Below are 15,996 nucleotides of genomic sequence, written 5' to 3'. Positions count from 1 at the left end.
AAGGGGATATTACAGATTGGGAGACTGAATGTAAAGGGATATTACAGATTGGGAGACTGAATGTAAAGGGATATTACAGATTGGGAGATTGAATGTAAAGGGATATTACAGATTGGGAGACTGAATGTAAAGGGATATTACAGATTGGGAGACTGAATGTAAAGGGGATATTACAGATTGGGAGACTGAATGTAATGGGATATTACTGATTGGGAGATTGAATGTAAAGGGATATTACAGATTGGGAGATTGAATGTAAAGGGATATTACAGATTGGGAGACTGAATGTAAAGGGATATTACAGATTGGGAGATTGAATGTAAAGGGATATTACAGATTGGGAGACTGAATGTAAAGGGGATATTACAGATTGGGAGACTGAATGTAATGGGATATTACTGATTGGGAGATTGAATGTAAAGGGGATATTACAGATTGAGAGACTGAATGTAAAGGGGATATTACAGATTGGGAGACTGAATGTAATGGGATGTTACTGATTGGGAGATTGAATGTAAAGGGGATATTACAGATTGAGAGACTGAATGTACTGGGATATTACAGATTGGGAGATTGAATGTAAAGGGGATATTACAGATTGAGAGACTGAATGTAAAGGGGATATTACAGATTGGGAGACTGAATGTAATGGGATATTACTGATTGGGAGACTGAATGTAAAGGGATATTACAGATTGGGAGACTGAATGTAAAGGGATATTACAGATTGGGAGATTGAATGTAAAGGGATATTACAGATTGGGAGACTGAATGTAAAGGGGATATTACAGATTGGGAGACTGAATGTAAAGGGGATATTACAGATTGGGTGTCAGGGTACCTGAGGTCTCTACCTCCGAGAGAGTTAGAGACTTAGACGTTTATCCGTCCGGACGCCATGTTTCTCCTGTTCCTCGCGGTCGACCCGTTCACATAGACGCCGGCCGCGAGGGAGTTACTTCCTTATGTAGCATGGTGCCCGGAGACCGACGTCATGACGCCAATCTGGAACGACCTGTCACTCAATCCGTTGGAGACCAATCAGGACTCGTCGGAGGCATGTCTATCCTCTCTAGCCAGGGTATTTAAACATACTTCGCCCTGTTGCTCATTGCCCTGTCGTGGTTCTAGCCTGTCTAGTCACACAGTGCTCTGGTGTTTTTCAGTTATCCTTTTGGTTACGACCCGGCTTGTTTGACTTACTCTGTTTACCTCTGTTATCCTTGACCCGGCTTGTTACTTGCTTACCTGTCCTCTCGTTCCCTCGACCTCGGCTTGTCTCTGACCATTCTCTATACTCTCTGTACGTTAGTCCGGCCATTCTAAGGTCCGGTATACGTACCCTGTACCTGTTTGTACTTTGCGTGTTGGATCCCTGACCCGATCCTGACATTACGACAGGGCCAATGGATCCTGCAGGTACAAACAGTCAGGTTTGTCCCTCTGATTCCAGGTTTGATGCCATGGAACACAGAATGGACCAAATGGCCTTAGCACTACAGGCGTTATTATCTCGTGCTAATAACCCACCAGAGGAGACGCGTACTACTCCAATTTCCTCTGTAAATTCAGGCCTAGAGGTAGCCACTGTAGGTGCCTCTTCCCGTATTACCCCACCAGTACGTTATGGTGGTTCACCGGAGAAGTGTCGTGGTTTTTTAAACCAGATCAGTATTCATTTTGAATTACAACCTCGCTCCTATCCTACTGATAGGGCAAAGGTTGGATTTATTATCACCTTACTCATTGAGAAAGCTCTGAGATGGGCCAACCCATTATGGGAGAACGATAACCCGTTGGTATATAATTATAATGCCTTTGTAGCTGCCTTTAGAAGAACTTTTGACCCGCCTGGCAGGAAGGTCAATGCAGCCAGATTACTGTTGCGCCTGAGACAGGAGAACCGAACACTTGTGGATTATGCACTAGAGTTCAGGTCTCTGGCGGCAGAAGTCAAGTGGAATGAGCAGGCTTATATAGATGTATTTTTGAACGGGTTATCAGATGTTATCCTTGACGAAGTTGCTACTAGGGAGCAGCCTGAGAATTTAGAGGACTTAATTTCGTTCATTTCTCGCATTGATGAGCGTTTAAGAGAGAGACAGAACACTCGAGAGAGGAATCTTAGACCTACCTTTAAGTTAGCACCCGCATTTCAAAGTCCTGATTCCAATACCTCACTGTTTCCTGAACCTATGCAGATAGGCAATACTCGCCTTTCAGAGGAGGAGAGACAGTACAGGAGAAGGGAGGGATTATGTATGTATTGTGGAGTCAGAGGTCACTTGCGCCTGAATTGTCCTATTCGCTCGGGAAACGCCCGCACCTAAGTTTCTCTAGAGGACAGGCCTTGGGTGTTTCTATTTTGTCCTCTACTCATGATTATAAAAATCACAGGTTGCTGTTACCAGTTTCTTTAACGTGGGAGAAGGGAGTGCTAAAGACCATGGCCTTGATAGATTCCGGTGCTGCTGAGAATTTTATCGACCAAGCCTTTGCTACTAAACACACTATCCCATCCCAGTTAAGAAAGATACCTTTGGCCGTTGAGGCCATAGATGGTAGACCGCTACTCGAGCCTGTTATCTCGCGTGAGACTATACCTATTAACTTGGCTGTTGGTATCTTACACGAGGAGAACTTATCACTTATGCTCATTTCGTCTCCCTCTGTTCCCATAGTTCTGGGGTACCCATGGTTAAGGAGACATAATCCTATTATCGATTGGGAGTTAAGGGAAATACTCTCATGGGGTCAGGGTTGTCAGGAGAGGTGTTTACGCAGGGTATCCCCATTGGCTGTAATTAACACACCAGACAGTTCTACCCAGTCTAAGGGGATACAGATACCCCCTCTATACCTGGATTTAAAAGCAGTGTTCGACAAAAAGAACGCTGATACGCTACCCCCACACAGGACATTTGATTGTAAAATTAATCTATTACCTGGTACCATGCCGCCCAGGGGTCATGTATACCCTCTATCCACTAAAGAGAATGCTGTTTTAGAGGAGTATATTCAGGAGAATTTAGACAAGGGATTCATTAGGAGATCTTCCTCTCCTGCCGGGGCTGGATTTTTTTTTGTTAAAAAGAAGGATGGTTCACTCAGACCTTGCATCGATTACCGAGGTTTGAATAAAATAACCATCAGAAATGCCTATCCTATTCCCCTGATTACCGAGCTCTTTGACCGGTTAAAGGATTCTAAAATTTTCACCAAGTTGGATCTCAGAGGGGCATATAACTTGGTGAGAATCCAGCAAGGCCACGAGTGGAAGACAGCGTTTAATACCCGCTATGGTCATTATGAGTACACGGTCATGCCCTTTGGTCTTTGCAACGCACCTGCAGTTTTTCAAGATTTGATTAACGAAGTTCTTAGGGAATTCCAACATGATTGTGCTATTGTCTACCTGGATGACATACTCATACACTCTAGAGAGATTGAGACTCACCATAGACAAGTCAGAAAGATGTTACACAAACTTCTGCAACACGGTTTATACTGTAAGTTGGAGAAATGCAGTTTTGACCAGACCCAGATAGACTTTCTGGGATACGTGATTTCTGGGGAAGGCTTTAAGATGGATCCTGACACACTCCAGTCTATTCTAGATTGGCCATTGCCTAAGGGACTCAAGGCTATTCAGAGGTTTATTGGGTTCTCCAATTATTATAGGCGCTTCATTAAGGGTTACTCGTCTATTATTGCGCCCATTACCAATATGACCAAACAGGGGGCGGATACTAAGACGTGGTCTACTGAAGCTCTCGTTGCTTTCAAGAATCTCAAAGAACTTTTTGCCTCTGCTCCAATTTTAGTCCATCCTGATACGACTTTGCCGTTTCTACTCGAGGTCGATGCCTCTGAGACAGGAGTAGGTGCGGTTCTGTCACAAAGGTTAGGGGTGGATAAACCACTACACCCGTGTGGCTTTTTCTCCAGGAAACTTTCTGGGCCTGAGAGCAGATATGACATCGGAGACAGGGAACTGTTAGCGGTCATTAAAGCCTTAAAGGAGTGGAGACATTTATTGGAGGGGACCTTACACCCTATTACTATTTTGACGGACCACAAAAACTTGTCCTATATTGGGGAGGCCAAGCGTCTGTCTTCTAGGCAAGCGCGTTGGTCCTTATTCCTGACTCACTTTAATTATGTGCTGACTTACAGACCTGGTTCTAAGAACTCTAAAGCCGATGCTTTATCTCGCCAATATGAACCTTCTACTATACCGGAACCGGTTCTTTCTTCTATAGTTCCGAAATGCAATATTGTTGCTAATACGAATCTCAGGATTCACTCCCCGTTACTGGCCAAGATCATTAAGCTGCAACATCTAGCACCTAAACAGACTCCCGCGGGTCGACATTTCGTTCCTCCTGCTCTTCAACTGGAACTGTTGCAGTGTCTCCATAACAGCAAGATGGCGGGACATCCTGGTATTCGCAAAACATTTGCTTTGATCTCCAAAGACTTCTGGTGGCCTGCTTTTTTCGTAAAGATACTAAAGATTTCATCGCTGCTTGTGAGGTTTGTACGAAAACCAAACAACCCCATACACTCCCTTGTGGATTCCTGCATCCCTTAGAGGTTCTAGAGAAACCATGGTCCTGTTTGGCCATGGACTTTATTGTCGATCTACCTATCTCTAAAAAACAGACTGTTATTCTCACCGTGGTTGACAGATTCACTAAGATGGCTCACTTCATTCCTCTGCCTAAACTACCGTCTTCTCCTGAATTGGCAGAGATATTCGCTAGGGAGATTTTTCGTCTACATGGGATACCCTCCCAAATTGTATCTGACAGAGGCTCTCAATTTATTTCCCGATTTTGGAGGGCCTTCTGTTCACAACTAGGTATCAAGTTGAACTTTTCTTCTGCCTATCATCCTCAGTCTAACGGAGCTGCTGAACGTACCAACCAGAAAATTGAACAATATTTACGATGTTTTGTTTCCGAACACCAGGACGATTGGGTCGGTTTGATTCCTTGGGCGGAGTTTGCACACAACAATCTCGTCTGCGATTCTACTCATTCAAGCCCCTTCTTCATGAATTATGGCTTTCATCCGTCTATTCTTCCTTCGGCTTCTCCTTCCCAGGGGGTGCCGTCGGTTGATGTTCATGTGGCCAATTTGAGGAAGTTGTGGGACCAAACTCGACAAATCCTTATGCACAACTCTATGCTGGTTAAGAAACACGCTGATAAACGTAGAAGGGCGGCTCCGGTCTTTGTTCCAGGTGATAGGGTATGGCTGAGCACAAGGAACATCCGTTTAAAAGTGCCCTCCATGAAGTTCGTTCCCCGTTATATTGGTCCTTACAGGGTACTGACTCGGATCAATCCAGTTGCGTACCGTCTAGCTCTTCCTGCTACCTTACGCATCCCTAACTCGTTTCATGTTTCATTGCTGAAACCACTTATATGCAACAGATTTTCCTCCACAACAGCCCCTCCTCGCTCTGTTCAGGTGGAGGGTCAGGAGGAGTATGAGGTTAACTCTATTATTGATTCTCGAATCTCACGGGGGAAGGTTCAATATCTGGTCGATTGGAAGGGTTATGGTCCTGAAGAGAGGAGTTGGGTACCTCAAGAGGATGATCATGCTCCTCGTCTCCGCAGGGCGTATCACTCCCGCTTCCCATCTCGTCCCGGTTCCTTCCGCCCGGTGGGGGTATCTGAGAGGGGGGGTACTGTCAGGGTACCTGAGGTCTCTACCTCAGAGAGAGGTAGAGACTTAGACGTTTATCCGTCCGGACGCCATGTTTCTCCTGTTCCTCGCGGTCGACCCGTTCACATAGACGCCGGCCGCGAGGGAGTTACTTCCTTATGTAGCATGGTGCCCGGAGACCGACGTCATGACGCCAATCCGGAACGACCTGTCACTCAATCCGTTGGAGACCAATCAGGACTCGTCGGAGGCGTGTCTATCCTCTCTAGCCAGGGTATTTAAACATACTTCGCCCTGTTGCTCATTGCCCTGTTGTGGTTCTAGCCTGTCTAGTCACACAGTGCTCTGGTGTTTTTCAGTTATCCTTTTGGTTACGACCCGGCTTGTTTGACTTACTCTGTTTACCTCTGTTATCCTTGACCCGGCTTGTTACTCGCTTACCTGTCCTCTCGTTCCCTCGACCTCGGCTTGTCTCTGACCATTCTCTATACTCTCTGTACGTTAGTCCGGCCATTCTAAGGTCCGGTATACGTACCCTGTACCTGTTTGTACTTTGCGTGTTGGATCCCTGACCCGATCCTGACATTGGGAGACTGAATGTAAAGGGATATTACAGATTGGGATACTGAATGTAAAGGGATATTACAGATTGGGAGACTGAATGTAAAGGGGATATTACAGATTGGGAGACTGAATGTAAAGGGGATATTACAGATTGGGAGATTGAATGTAAAGGGATATTACAGATTGGGAGACTGAATGTAAAGGGGATATTACAGATTGGGAGATTGAATGTAAAGGGATATTACAGATTGGGAGACTGAATGTAAAGGGATATTACAGATTGGGAGACTGAATGTAAAGGGATATTACAGATTGGGAGATTGAATGTAAAGGGATATTACAGATTGTGAGACTGAATGTAAAGGGATATTACAGATTGGGAGACTGAATGTAATGGGATATTACTGATTGGGAGACTGAATGTAAAGGGGATATTACAGATTGGGAGATTGAATGTAAAGGGGATATTACAGATTGGGAGACTGAATGTAATGGGATATTACTGATTGGGAGATTGAATGTAAAGGGGATATTACAGATTGAGAGACTGAATGTAAAGGGATATTACAGATTGGGAGACTGAATGTAAAGGGATATTACAGATTGGGAGACTGAATGTAAAGGGATATTACAGATTGGGAGACTGAATGTAAAGGGATATTACAGATTGAGAGACTGAATGTAAAGGGATATTACTGATTGGGAGACTGAATGTAAAGGGGATATTACAGATTGGGAGATTGAATGTAAAGGGATATTACAGATTGGGAGACTGAATGTAAAGGGGATATTACAGATTGGGAGACTGAATGTAAAGGAATATTACAGATTGGGAGATTGAATATAAAGGGATATTACAGATTGGGAGACTGAATATAAAGGGATATTACAGATTGGGAGACTGAATGTAAAGGGATATTACAGATTGGGAGATTGAATGTAAAGGGATATTACAGATTGGGAGACTGAATGTAATGGGATATTACTGATTGGGAGATTGAATGTAAAGGGATATTACTGATTGGAGACTGAATGTAAAGGGATATTACAGATTGGGAGACTGAATGTAAAGGGGATATTACAGATTGGGAGACTGAATGTAAAGGGATATTACAGATTGGGAGATTGAATGTAAAGGGGATATTACAGATTGGGAGATTGAATGTAAAGGGGATATTACAGATTGGGAGACTGAATGTAATGGGATATTACTGATTGGGAGATTGAATGTAAAGGGGATATTACAGATTGAGAGACTGAATGTAAAGGGATATTACAGATTGAGAGACTGAATGTAATGGGATATTACAGATTGGGAGACTGAATGTAAAGGGGATATTACAGATTGGGAGACTGAATGTAAAGGGATATTACAGATTGGGAGATTGAATGTAAAGGGATATTACAGATTGGGAGACTGAATGTAAAGGGGATATTACAGATTGGGAGACTGAATGTAAAGGGGATATTACAGATTGGGAGATTGAATGTAAAGGGGATATTACAGATTGGGAGATTGAATGTAAAGGGGATATTACAGATTGGGAGACTGAATGTAATGGGATATTACTGATTGGGAGATTGAATGTAAAGGGGATATTACAGATTGAGAGACTGAATGTAAAGGGATATTACAGATTGAGAGACTGAATGTAATGGGATATTACAGATTGGGAGACTGAATGTAAAGGGATATTACAGATTGGGATACTGAATGTAAAGGGATATTACAGATTGGGAGACTGAATGTAAAGGGGATATTACAGATTGGGAGACTGAATGTAAAGGGGATATTACAGATTGGGAGACTGAATGTAAAGGGATATTACAGATTGGGATACTGAATGTAAAGGGATATTACAGATTGGGAGACTGAATGTAAAGGGGATATTACAGATTGGGAGACTGAATGTAAAGGGGATATTACAGATTGGGAGACTGAATGTAAAGGGGATATTACAGATTGGGAGACTGAATGTAAAGGGATATTACTGATTGGGAGACTGAATGTATAGGGGATATTACAGATTGGGAGACTGAATGTAAAGGGATATTACAGATTGGGAGACTGAATGTAAAGGGATATTACAGATTGGGAGACTGAATGTAAAGGGATATTACAGATTGGGAGACTGAATGTAAAGGGATATTACAGATTGGGAGACTGAATGTAAAGGGGATATTACAGATTGGGAGACTGAATGTAAAGGGATATTACAGATTGGGAGACTGAATATAAATGGATATTACTGATTGGAGACTGAATGTAAAGGTTATATAACAGATTGCAAGCTGCAAACAAAGTCCGCTGATCCCTCTCAGCCAATGATCTAAGCCTTGCAGTTTTCTGGCATTGGTAGTGGAGATGGAGATCCGCTTGGTGGACCCCACGTATGGAATCAAAATATGGTCTGACTCCTTACCGTGGGGGAATGCCAGGGCACTTCAGGCACCATTGCAATTACAGCGGCCTATAGTGGCTATGGTGCTTGTAGTTTCCCTTAAAATGATTATATTTTGTGATTCTCTGAAAACTAGTCTTGTTCTTTGGTTGTAACTTGTATTGTCATTGTATTTACCTTGATTATTACAGAGCCACATGGCGTTTGTCCTGTGGGTGAGACCAAGAAGAAGAAGAGTCTGGTTTGTCCGTCCGTACTGTGTAGTCGTGATTCGGACTGTGCCGCGGATGAGAAGTGCTGTGTCTCTGGGGACGGACAGAAATGTGTGAAGCCTTCTCCAGGTACAGAGACCACTTTCATTTTTTAATTTAAGTCTTATGTTGAAATCCATAGATTTAAAACAGGAATAACATGACATAGTCCTATAGAGTGTTTCTATGACATCGTAACAACAGTATTCCTTTGGGTCGTCGAATTTGTAGATATAGACCATGTAATACAGGGCATAAATAGTTACAATACCGAACATTGCGGTCCTGGCGCTCCTCGACTTGCAATAATGCAAAGTTCACAGCAGGCAGTGTCAACTCTCATACCCTGTGAGAATAGCATGCGTATATGGATGAGGCGATCCCAGGTAAATCAAACATGGACTAGCAATTTGCACATCTGATAGAGTAACAAAATTAGTAACAAAATAGATAACAACATAAATAACAAAATAAAGAACAGGTGGGACTTGCACTTGTGTGTCACTTATTGAATAGGGTGCTCGTTGAGCATATGAGTGTCAGGGTATGTTGGAGTAAGTACCATTTATGTGGCCTTATACTCCTTTTTCAGGTCATTGAGATCAGATTGGAGAAAAAGGTCTAATAGTGGGGCATGCTGGGTGTAGGCCTGACTTAAGTCAAAGATAGTCTAGCCAGGGTTTCCAGCAGTCAGGATATTGGGTGTATGAGTTCGATAATGAGTAGTTAAGTTCCTCCATGCCCCTGATGGATTCATCTTTGCTGATCCAATGCAGTTAAGAGTTTTATGAGTTTTCAACTAGGGTTTGGGCTTTGGGTAGAGGAGGAAAAGCATGGTCTTGCTGTCGGTCGACAGATGAATTTCGGAGATTAAATGGATGAGTGTGATTATTCTCCTCCATTAGGATTTAATCGGTTCACAAGACCACCATATGTGGCATGGGGTGCCTCTAGAGTGCCTGCACCTCTAAAAGGAGTTGGGGGAATTGAAGTATAAACGTTGTATGTGCGTGCGTGTCTAATTATCTTCTTGGGTGGTGTTGCTTAGAGAAATACAGAATAAATTGGTGAATAAGCATTTGTAATTCTTTATCTGTGAAGGAGATGTGGAGATCCTCGGCCCAACGTGATATATAATTTGGGTGTGAGGGTGGCTGTTGTTTTGGATGCAGGCTTCATGTGGCTCACAGTGAACATACTTGGAGCCCACCTGCCCTGTGGCCGCTTTCAGCTGTGACTTTGACCAGCCGCAAGACAGGAAAAATATTTCCTGATTCTTCCTCTCCCGACCACAAGTGGGGAGAATGTCTGCGTGGCTGCTGAGCAGACCAGAGCACCCAATCCCGCTTCCCTCCTGCTCAGTGTCAGCCACTCCCCCTTCCCTCCTGCTCGCAGTGCCAGCCACTCCCCCTCCCTCCTGCTCACAGTGCCAGTCACTCCCCCTTCCCTCCTGCTCGCAGTGCCAACCACTCCCCCTTCCCTCCTACTCACAGTGCCAGTCACTCCCCCTTCCCTCCTACTCACAGTGCCAGTCACTCCCCCTTCCCTCCTACTCACAGTGCCAGTCACTCCCCCTTCCCTCCTGCTCGCAGTGCCAACCACTCCCCCTTCCCTCCTACTCACAGTGCCAGTCACTCCCCCTTCCCTCCTACTCACAGTGCCAGTCACTCCCCCTTCCCTCCTACTCACAGTGCCAGTCACTCCCCCTTCCCTCCTACTCACAGTGCCAGCCACTCCCCCTTCCCTCCTACTCTAAGTGCCAGTCACTCCCCCTTCCCTCCTGCTCACAGTGTCAGCCACTCCCCCTTCCCTCAGGGGTGGGGGCCGGGGGAGGGGGCAATAGGTCCCCCCTTCAGTTTAAAGCCCCCACTTGTGTGGCACGGGTGGGGGCTTGGGAGGGGAGACTTTTTTTTTTTAACAAAATAGGCATGCCTCTACTCGCGGTATAGCGAATAGGGGCAGAATTTACTAATACTAAGTAATTTTTACTTAGTATTAGTAAATTTGTCTGAAAGACCAATTTAGGTATTTCAGCCTTTTGGTAGATAGCTCCCTAATACTGTGGGAATTAGGGAGTATCTACTTATTCATTCCCATCCATTGACAGGCTAAATAACTTAGATTTTATATGAATGCAACTTTGGCAAATTCAGCACTTCGACACTTCGGAACTTTGGCAATTTGGCAATTCATCTATTCGGACATTTGGAAGCATCTGAATGTCCGAATTGCCCCAAATTCGTCTGAATTGACATTCGGAACGAAACGAATTGCCGTTGTCTAGTCTCAGGTTCCCCCTAGTAATTGTGGAGCTGACTTAATGAAATATGTGAGCTGTGAATGGCAAACATTGTGCATGTGGGTGTGTGGGGTAGAGGGTATGATTTCAGCTAGTAGCCTAATTCTTTGATCAGTAAGAATGGAGCAGAGTGTAAGGTAAGGGGAATTGTGATAGGTAGAGAAAGAGGCTGGATTCATGCCCTGGTGGGACTGTGGGTTGTAAGTTAGAGGAAAGAGAGGTGAGGGGTATAGGGATATATTGGAGAGTGGTCTGATTTGGTGCCAGATTCTCAATGTTGGGGAAATAGTGGGGTGGAAGGATGGGTTGAGAAGGGTTTTACCCCTCTCTTGACACGGAATGGTGCACAGCAGAGCTTGGAAGCCCATATTTTGCTGGTGTACCCAGTGCTTTTGATTACTGGGTCGTGGTCATTCAAAAATCCTCGTTAGGATTACTGCCTTGTGATAGGCTTCCAAGTTGGGCAAACCTAAGCTTCCCTGTAGTTTGTGGCCCATAAGGCCTTGAAGGGAGATTCTGGGGTGTTTGTGCTCCCATAGGAAAGAACTGAACAGACGTGTTATTGTTGTGAAGAAGGGTTTTGGTAGAGCAATGGGCAGGGTTTGTAACATGTACAACAATTTAGGTATGGTGTTTATTTTTAGAATATGCTCTGAGCAAACCAGACAAATAACGATTTGTGCCATGTGGCCAGGTCTGTCGCTATAGATTGAAGGAGGGGACTCGATCTTTTACTAAATCTATTTTTCCTTCGCTCACTTTGATCCATTCTACTGCCTTCAATTATTAACCTCATTATCTCCATTCTTCAGATTTAGATTTACTCAATGTGTGTCCTCCGTTTGATCCCTCCATCTGTCCACTGGCCAAACCGGGGCCTGATGAGTGTAAATTCGACAGTCCGTGTCCAAGTGGCAAAAAATGCTGTTGCTCCAACTGTGGCTGGAAATGTTTAACCCCCGTGCAAGGTAAGCGAGAATGTTCCTTACAGGTTTATCTGCACCAACACACACTTATTGCGTATAGTATATTGAGCACATCATGGCTTCTCATTTTCTCAATTCTCTTTTGTTTTATCTCCTTCAAACACTTAACCTCCTAGTATTTGCATATCCTGATCCCAACCATTAGTGCAGTCAAGATCCGAAAATCCAACAAATTTCATCTTCACAATGTATATCATGGACAATTGTTTTGGCCTTCTATGGGCCTCATCAGCAAGGTGTAGCTGATACCCCGCTAAGCACGGGGGTCCACATCTGAATTACCAATTTCAATTAGGGAAAAAGCTCAAAGAGACTCAACAGACTCAATAGGTTTCAGAATAGTTGTCACCCACCTAAGGGAAAGTTATTTTGTCTGTTCTCTTTGTATTGTTTTGCAACCTGTTTTAGTTTGTTTGCCATTCTTAATGTAAAAGGATAATCCAGATGTGGACCCCATGCTCACTAGAGGGGTATCAGCTACACCTGACTATGAGGCCCAACAAGACTGAAATGGTCATCTGGTGTTTCTGTATCCTTCATACAGAGGGCATTTTGGATCTGAACCCTCTGTTAGTTGGGATCAGCCTGATGTGCAAATAGTTTAGGTTCTCTCTGTAATGGCATAACGTGAGCTAAAAGCAGCTTGCTGGTAGAGCGGGGTCCCAGCAAAGAGTAAGCTGTTTGAGTTGTTATCCATTCTCCGTGTTCTCTTGCTCACTGTTTTCGTTTAAAAATAAAACTAGAAAGAAAATGGGTGCTTGAATGAGCAGTGAGGTAGTTTAGGAAGGTAAGAGGTCTCTGCCCTGGACTTTTTATTTTTGGTTTGGGTCAAGGTTTTCCAGGAACAAAGAAACAAGGTCTTCCTATTTCCTACTACTACATCTACACCAACATACATGTGTGCAGTGTAATACAGAACCCATCACAAGTTCCATCTTCATTTTCTCCATCACTGTTTGGTTTTATCTCCTACAAACTTTTTCCTCCATTATTTATATCTCACAGTTCACTCTCAGATCATCTTTTCTTGTCCACTCCTGTGGCACCTACGTTTTTTCCGGTAACCCAGTCTGTTGAGGTACATCATGGACCCCTTCTTTCTCTATCTGAATACAAAATTCAGAGGTGTCAACCTGTCTTATAAATTACCCTAGGATTTGTCTTGTGGAGATCTTTTCCAGCGTGACCCAGTTCTTTTACTTATGAAATCAAACAGTTTTTCCTGTAGAACATCTGCTGGATCTGTTGGTTCTCTAACCAAGACACTGACTGATTTAAAATTCACAGTTTTGTAATGTTCTGCCTTCTATTCTCTCTGCAGTGAGACCAGGACGCTGTCCCCCTATTAAAGCTAAGTGTTTGATGCCACTGCCGGAGCCCGTATGCCAGACGGACAGTAACTGTCCCGGGAAACAGAAATGCTGTAATATTTGTGGGAATAGCTGCTGGGATCCTGCGGAAGGTAATGTGATAATGAAGTCCGTCTGATATAAGTGTATAGCAGAGTCACAGATCTCCCCATGTTACAGTTTCTGTTACATAGATAATTAGTTATATGAAAACAAAGTCCATTGAGTTCCACCTTCACAGGAGTCAGTGTTCCTCACCCAATGAACAGTGATAAAAATATTACATTATATTTTTCTGATTTGTTTGAGAGGTGGAAGAACTATTCCTGCATTACTTTAGGAGTCACTGCGATTTTCCCTGGATCAGCAAAGCGTACATTGAATTTAATAAATAATGTTCTGCGTTGTGTCTACTAGAATGGTGTTCTACCTTCCTTTGTATGGTTACCATTAATGATTGGGGGGGGAAATGTCCTTCCGTCAAAGGAGAAAGTGTCTGAATCTGCCTCAAAGAAGCATATTTCACTTGCTGTGAGAATTCCTAGAGACCTTTTTAATGTTCATTTTTATGATAATTACATTTTTGACAACTTTCCATATATTTGTTACTGACCACATGGTTTTGTTCTCTTGCTATTGATGTCTATAATGGCTGGATTGATTCTCGGTGTATATTTCCTGGTTATATTAGAGCCACATGGCGTTTGTCCTGTGAGTGAGATAGAGAAGGGGAAAAGTCTGGTTTGTCCATCTGTCCTGTGTAGTCGGGATTCGGACTGTGCCGCGGATGAGAAGTGCTGTGTCTCTGGGGATGGACAGAAATGTGTGAAGCCTTCTTCAGGTACAGAGACCCCATTATTTATATTGAACGCAGTGTGTGGGTGTCAGCCATGACTGTTAGCATTTGCTGTGCAGTCAATAAATTTTTAAACAAACAAATGGTGATATGTGAACTGTAATAATCTCACTTAATTCCAATGGGTAGCAGATTAGTCTGTGATAACTTTGTTTCCTAGTTTTCAATCATAAGTCAATTATTATGTGTGACCCAATATGTTTCTGACAACCATACAGCCTCTTTTTACACTTTGCTCATCAACGTTAATATATTTTACTGACTTTGTTTTCCTCCATTCTTCAGATTTAGATTTACTCAATGTGTGTCCTCCGTTTGATCCCTCCATCTGTCCACTGGCCAAACCGGGGCCCGATGAGTGTAAATTCGACAGTCCATGTCCAAGTGGCAAAAAATGCTGTTGCTCCAACTGTGGCTGGAAATGTGTCCCCCCAGTGCAAGGTTAGCGAGAATATTCCTTACTGGTTCATCTGCACCAACACAAACTCATTGCTTATAGTTTATTGAGCACATCATGGCTTCTCATTTTCTCCATTATCTTTGGTTTTATCTCCTTCAACACTTTACCTCCTTGTATTCTGCTCCACAGATCTCTCTCTGGACAAATGCCACCTCCCCGACCCTTGTTTTATAGTCTCCTTCCACACCTGCTCTGTCCAGTCACACATCCAGTCCAGGCATCTCGTTGGCCAGTTCTGGGATCCTTGGATTTCTCTATACATTATCTACAACTATCATTCTATCTATGGACTTTTCATATCTTTTTCTGAGTGTCTGCAATTTCTAACTCCGTATATGTGGTGGCTTTCGCCTACGGAACGTCTCCGGAATCCCTCCATTCTGCTCAATGTGACTGTATTTTGAATTCACTGACTTGTAACATATTACCCGCAATTCGTTGTGTCCTTTTTGCAGTAAGACCTGGGCGCTGTCCCCCTATTGCAGTCAGATGTAAGTTCCCACCACCGGAGCCCGCATGCCAAGCTGATCGTGACTGTCCAGGAAAACAGAAATGCTGTAATATTTGTGGGAATAGCTGCTGGGATCCCGCAGAAGGTAATTCTGCATGATAAGTGTGCATAATACCATAAGGTTTCAAGGCTCACATTTCACCAGAGCACCATAACCGTGATTATTAGAAAATGTCTAACTAGTTTCACTTTTCCTAAAGCCCATATTTATCCACTGAATCTGTGAAGATGTTCTATATATTGGTAGGCATCCTTTGGCACTCCAGATGTTGTGGACAACATCTCCCATGACGCTCCTACAGTCAAACTACAAGAACATGTAGCCCACAACATCTGGAGTGCCGAAGGTTACCCCTGTAAAAATCTATATACCATTAATGGTGAGCTCAATATAAGTGCACCGGACAAATGGTGCAAAAAAAAGATTTCCAACACAATGAAGGGCGTATTTGCTGAAGAGATGGTGTTATAAGTATATACACACACACTTACACAACCATTCCAACACACACAGATACACACATATAAAGATACACAGACTGTATGTAAAAGGATATTACAGATTGGGAGATTGAATGTAAAGGGATATTACAGATTGGGAGACTGAATGTAAAGGGATATTACAGATTGGGAGACTGA

At 43.4% G+C, this 15,996-nt stretch overlaps 1 protein-coding gene across 1 annotated transcript; it reads left to right on the top strand.

Annotated features, from left to right (window-relative positions):
* The first annotated feature begins 13,506 nt into the window (after positions 1-13,506).
* Positions 13,507-15,583, top strand: LOC134584680 (WAP four-disulfide core domain protein 3-like). Its single transcript, XM_063440533.1, has 5 exons — positions 13,507-13,643; positions 14,222-14,371; positions 14,672-14,827; positions 15,302-15,442; positions 15,558-15,583. The coding sequence occupies exons 1-5, from the start codon at positions 13,544-13,546 to the stop codon at positions 15,581-15,583; spliced, it is 573 nt and encodes a 190-aa protein (XP_063296603.1). The 5' UTR covers positions 13,507-13,543.
* The last annotated feature ends 413 nt before the right edge of the window (positions 15,584-15,996 follow it).

The sequence above is a fragment of the Pelobates fuscus genome, unplaced genomic scaffold (assembly GCF_036172605.1).
Source record: "Pelobates fuscus isolate aPelFus1 unplaced genomic scaffold, aPelFus1.pri scaffold_51, whole genome shotgun sequence".
In the NCBI taxonomy this organism is placed as follows: domain Eukaryota; kingdom Metazoa; phylum Chordata; class Amphibia; order Anura; family Pelobatidae; genus Pelobates; species Pelobates fuscus.
Note: the sequence above shows the minus strand (reverse complement) of the source record. Positions and strands in the feature narration are given on the sequence as shown.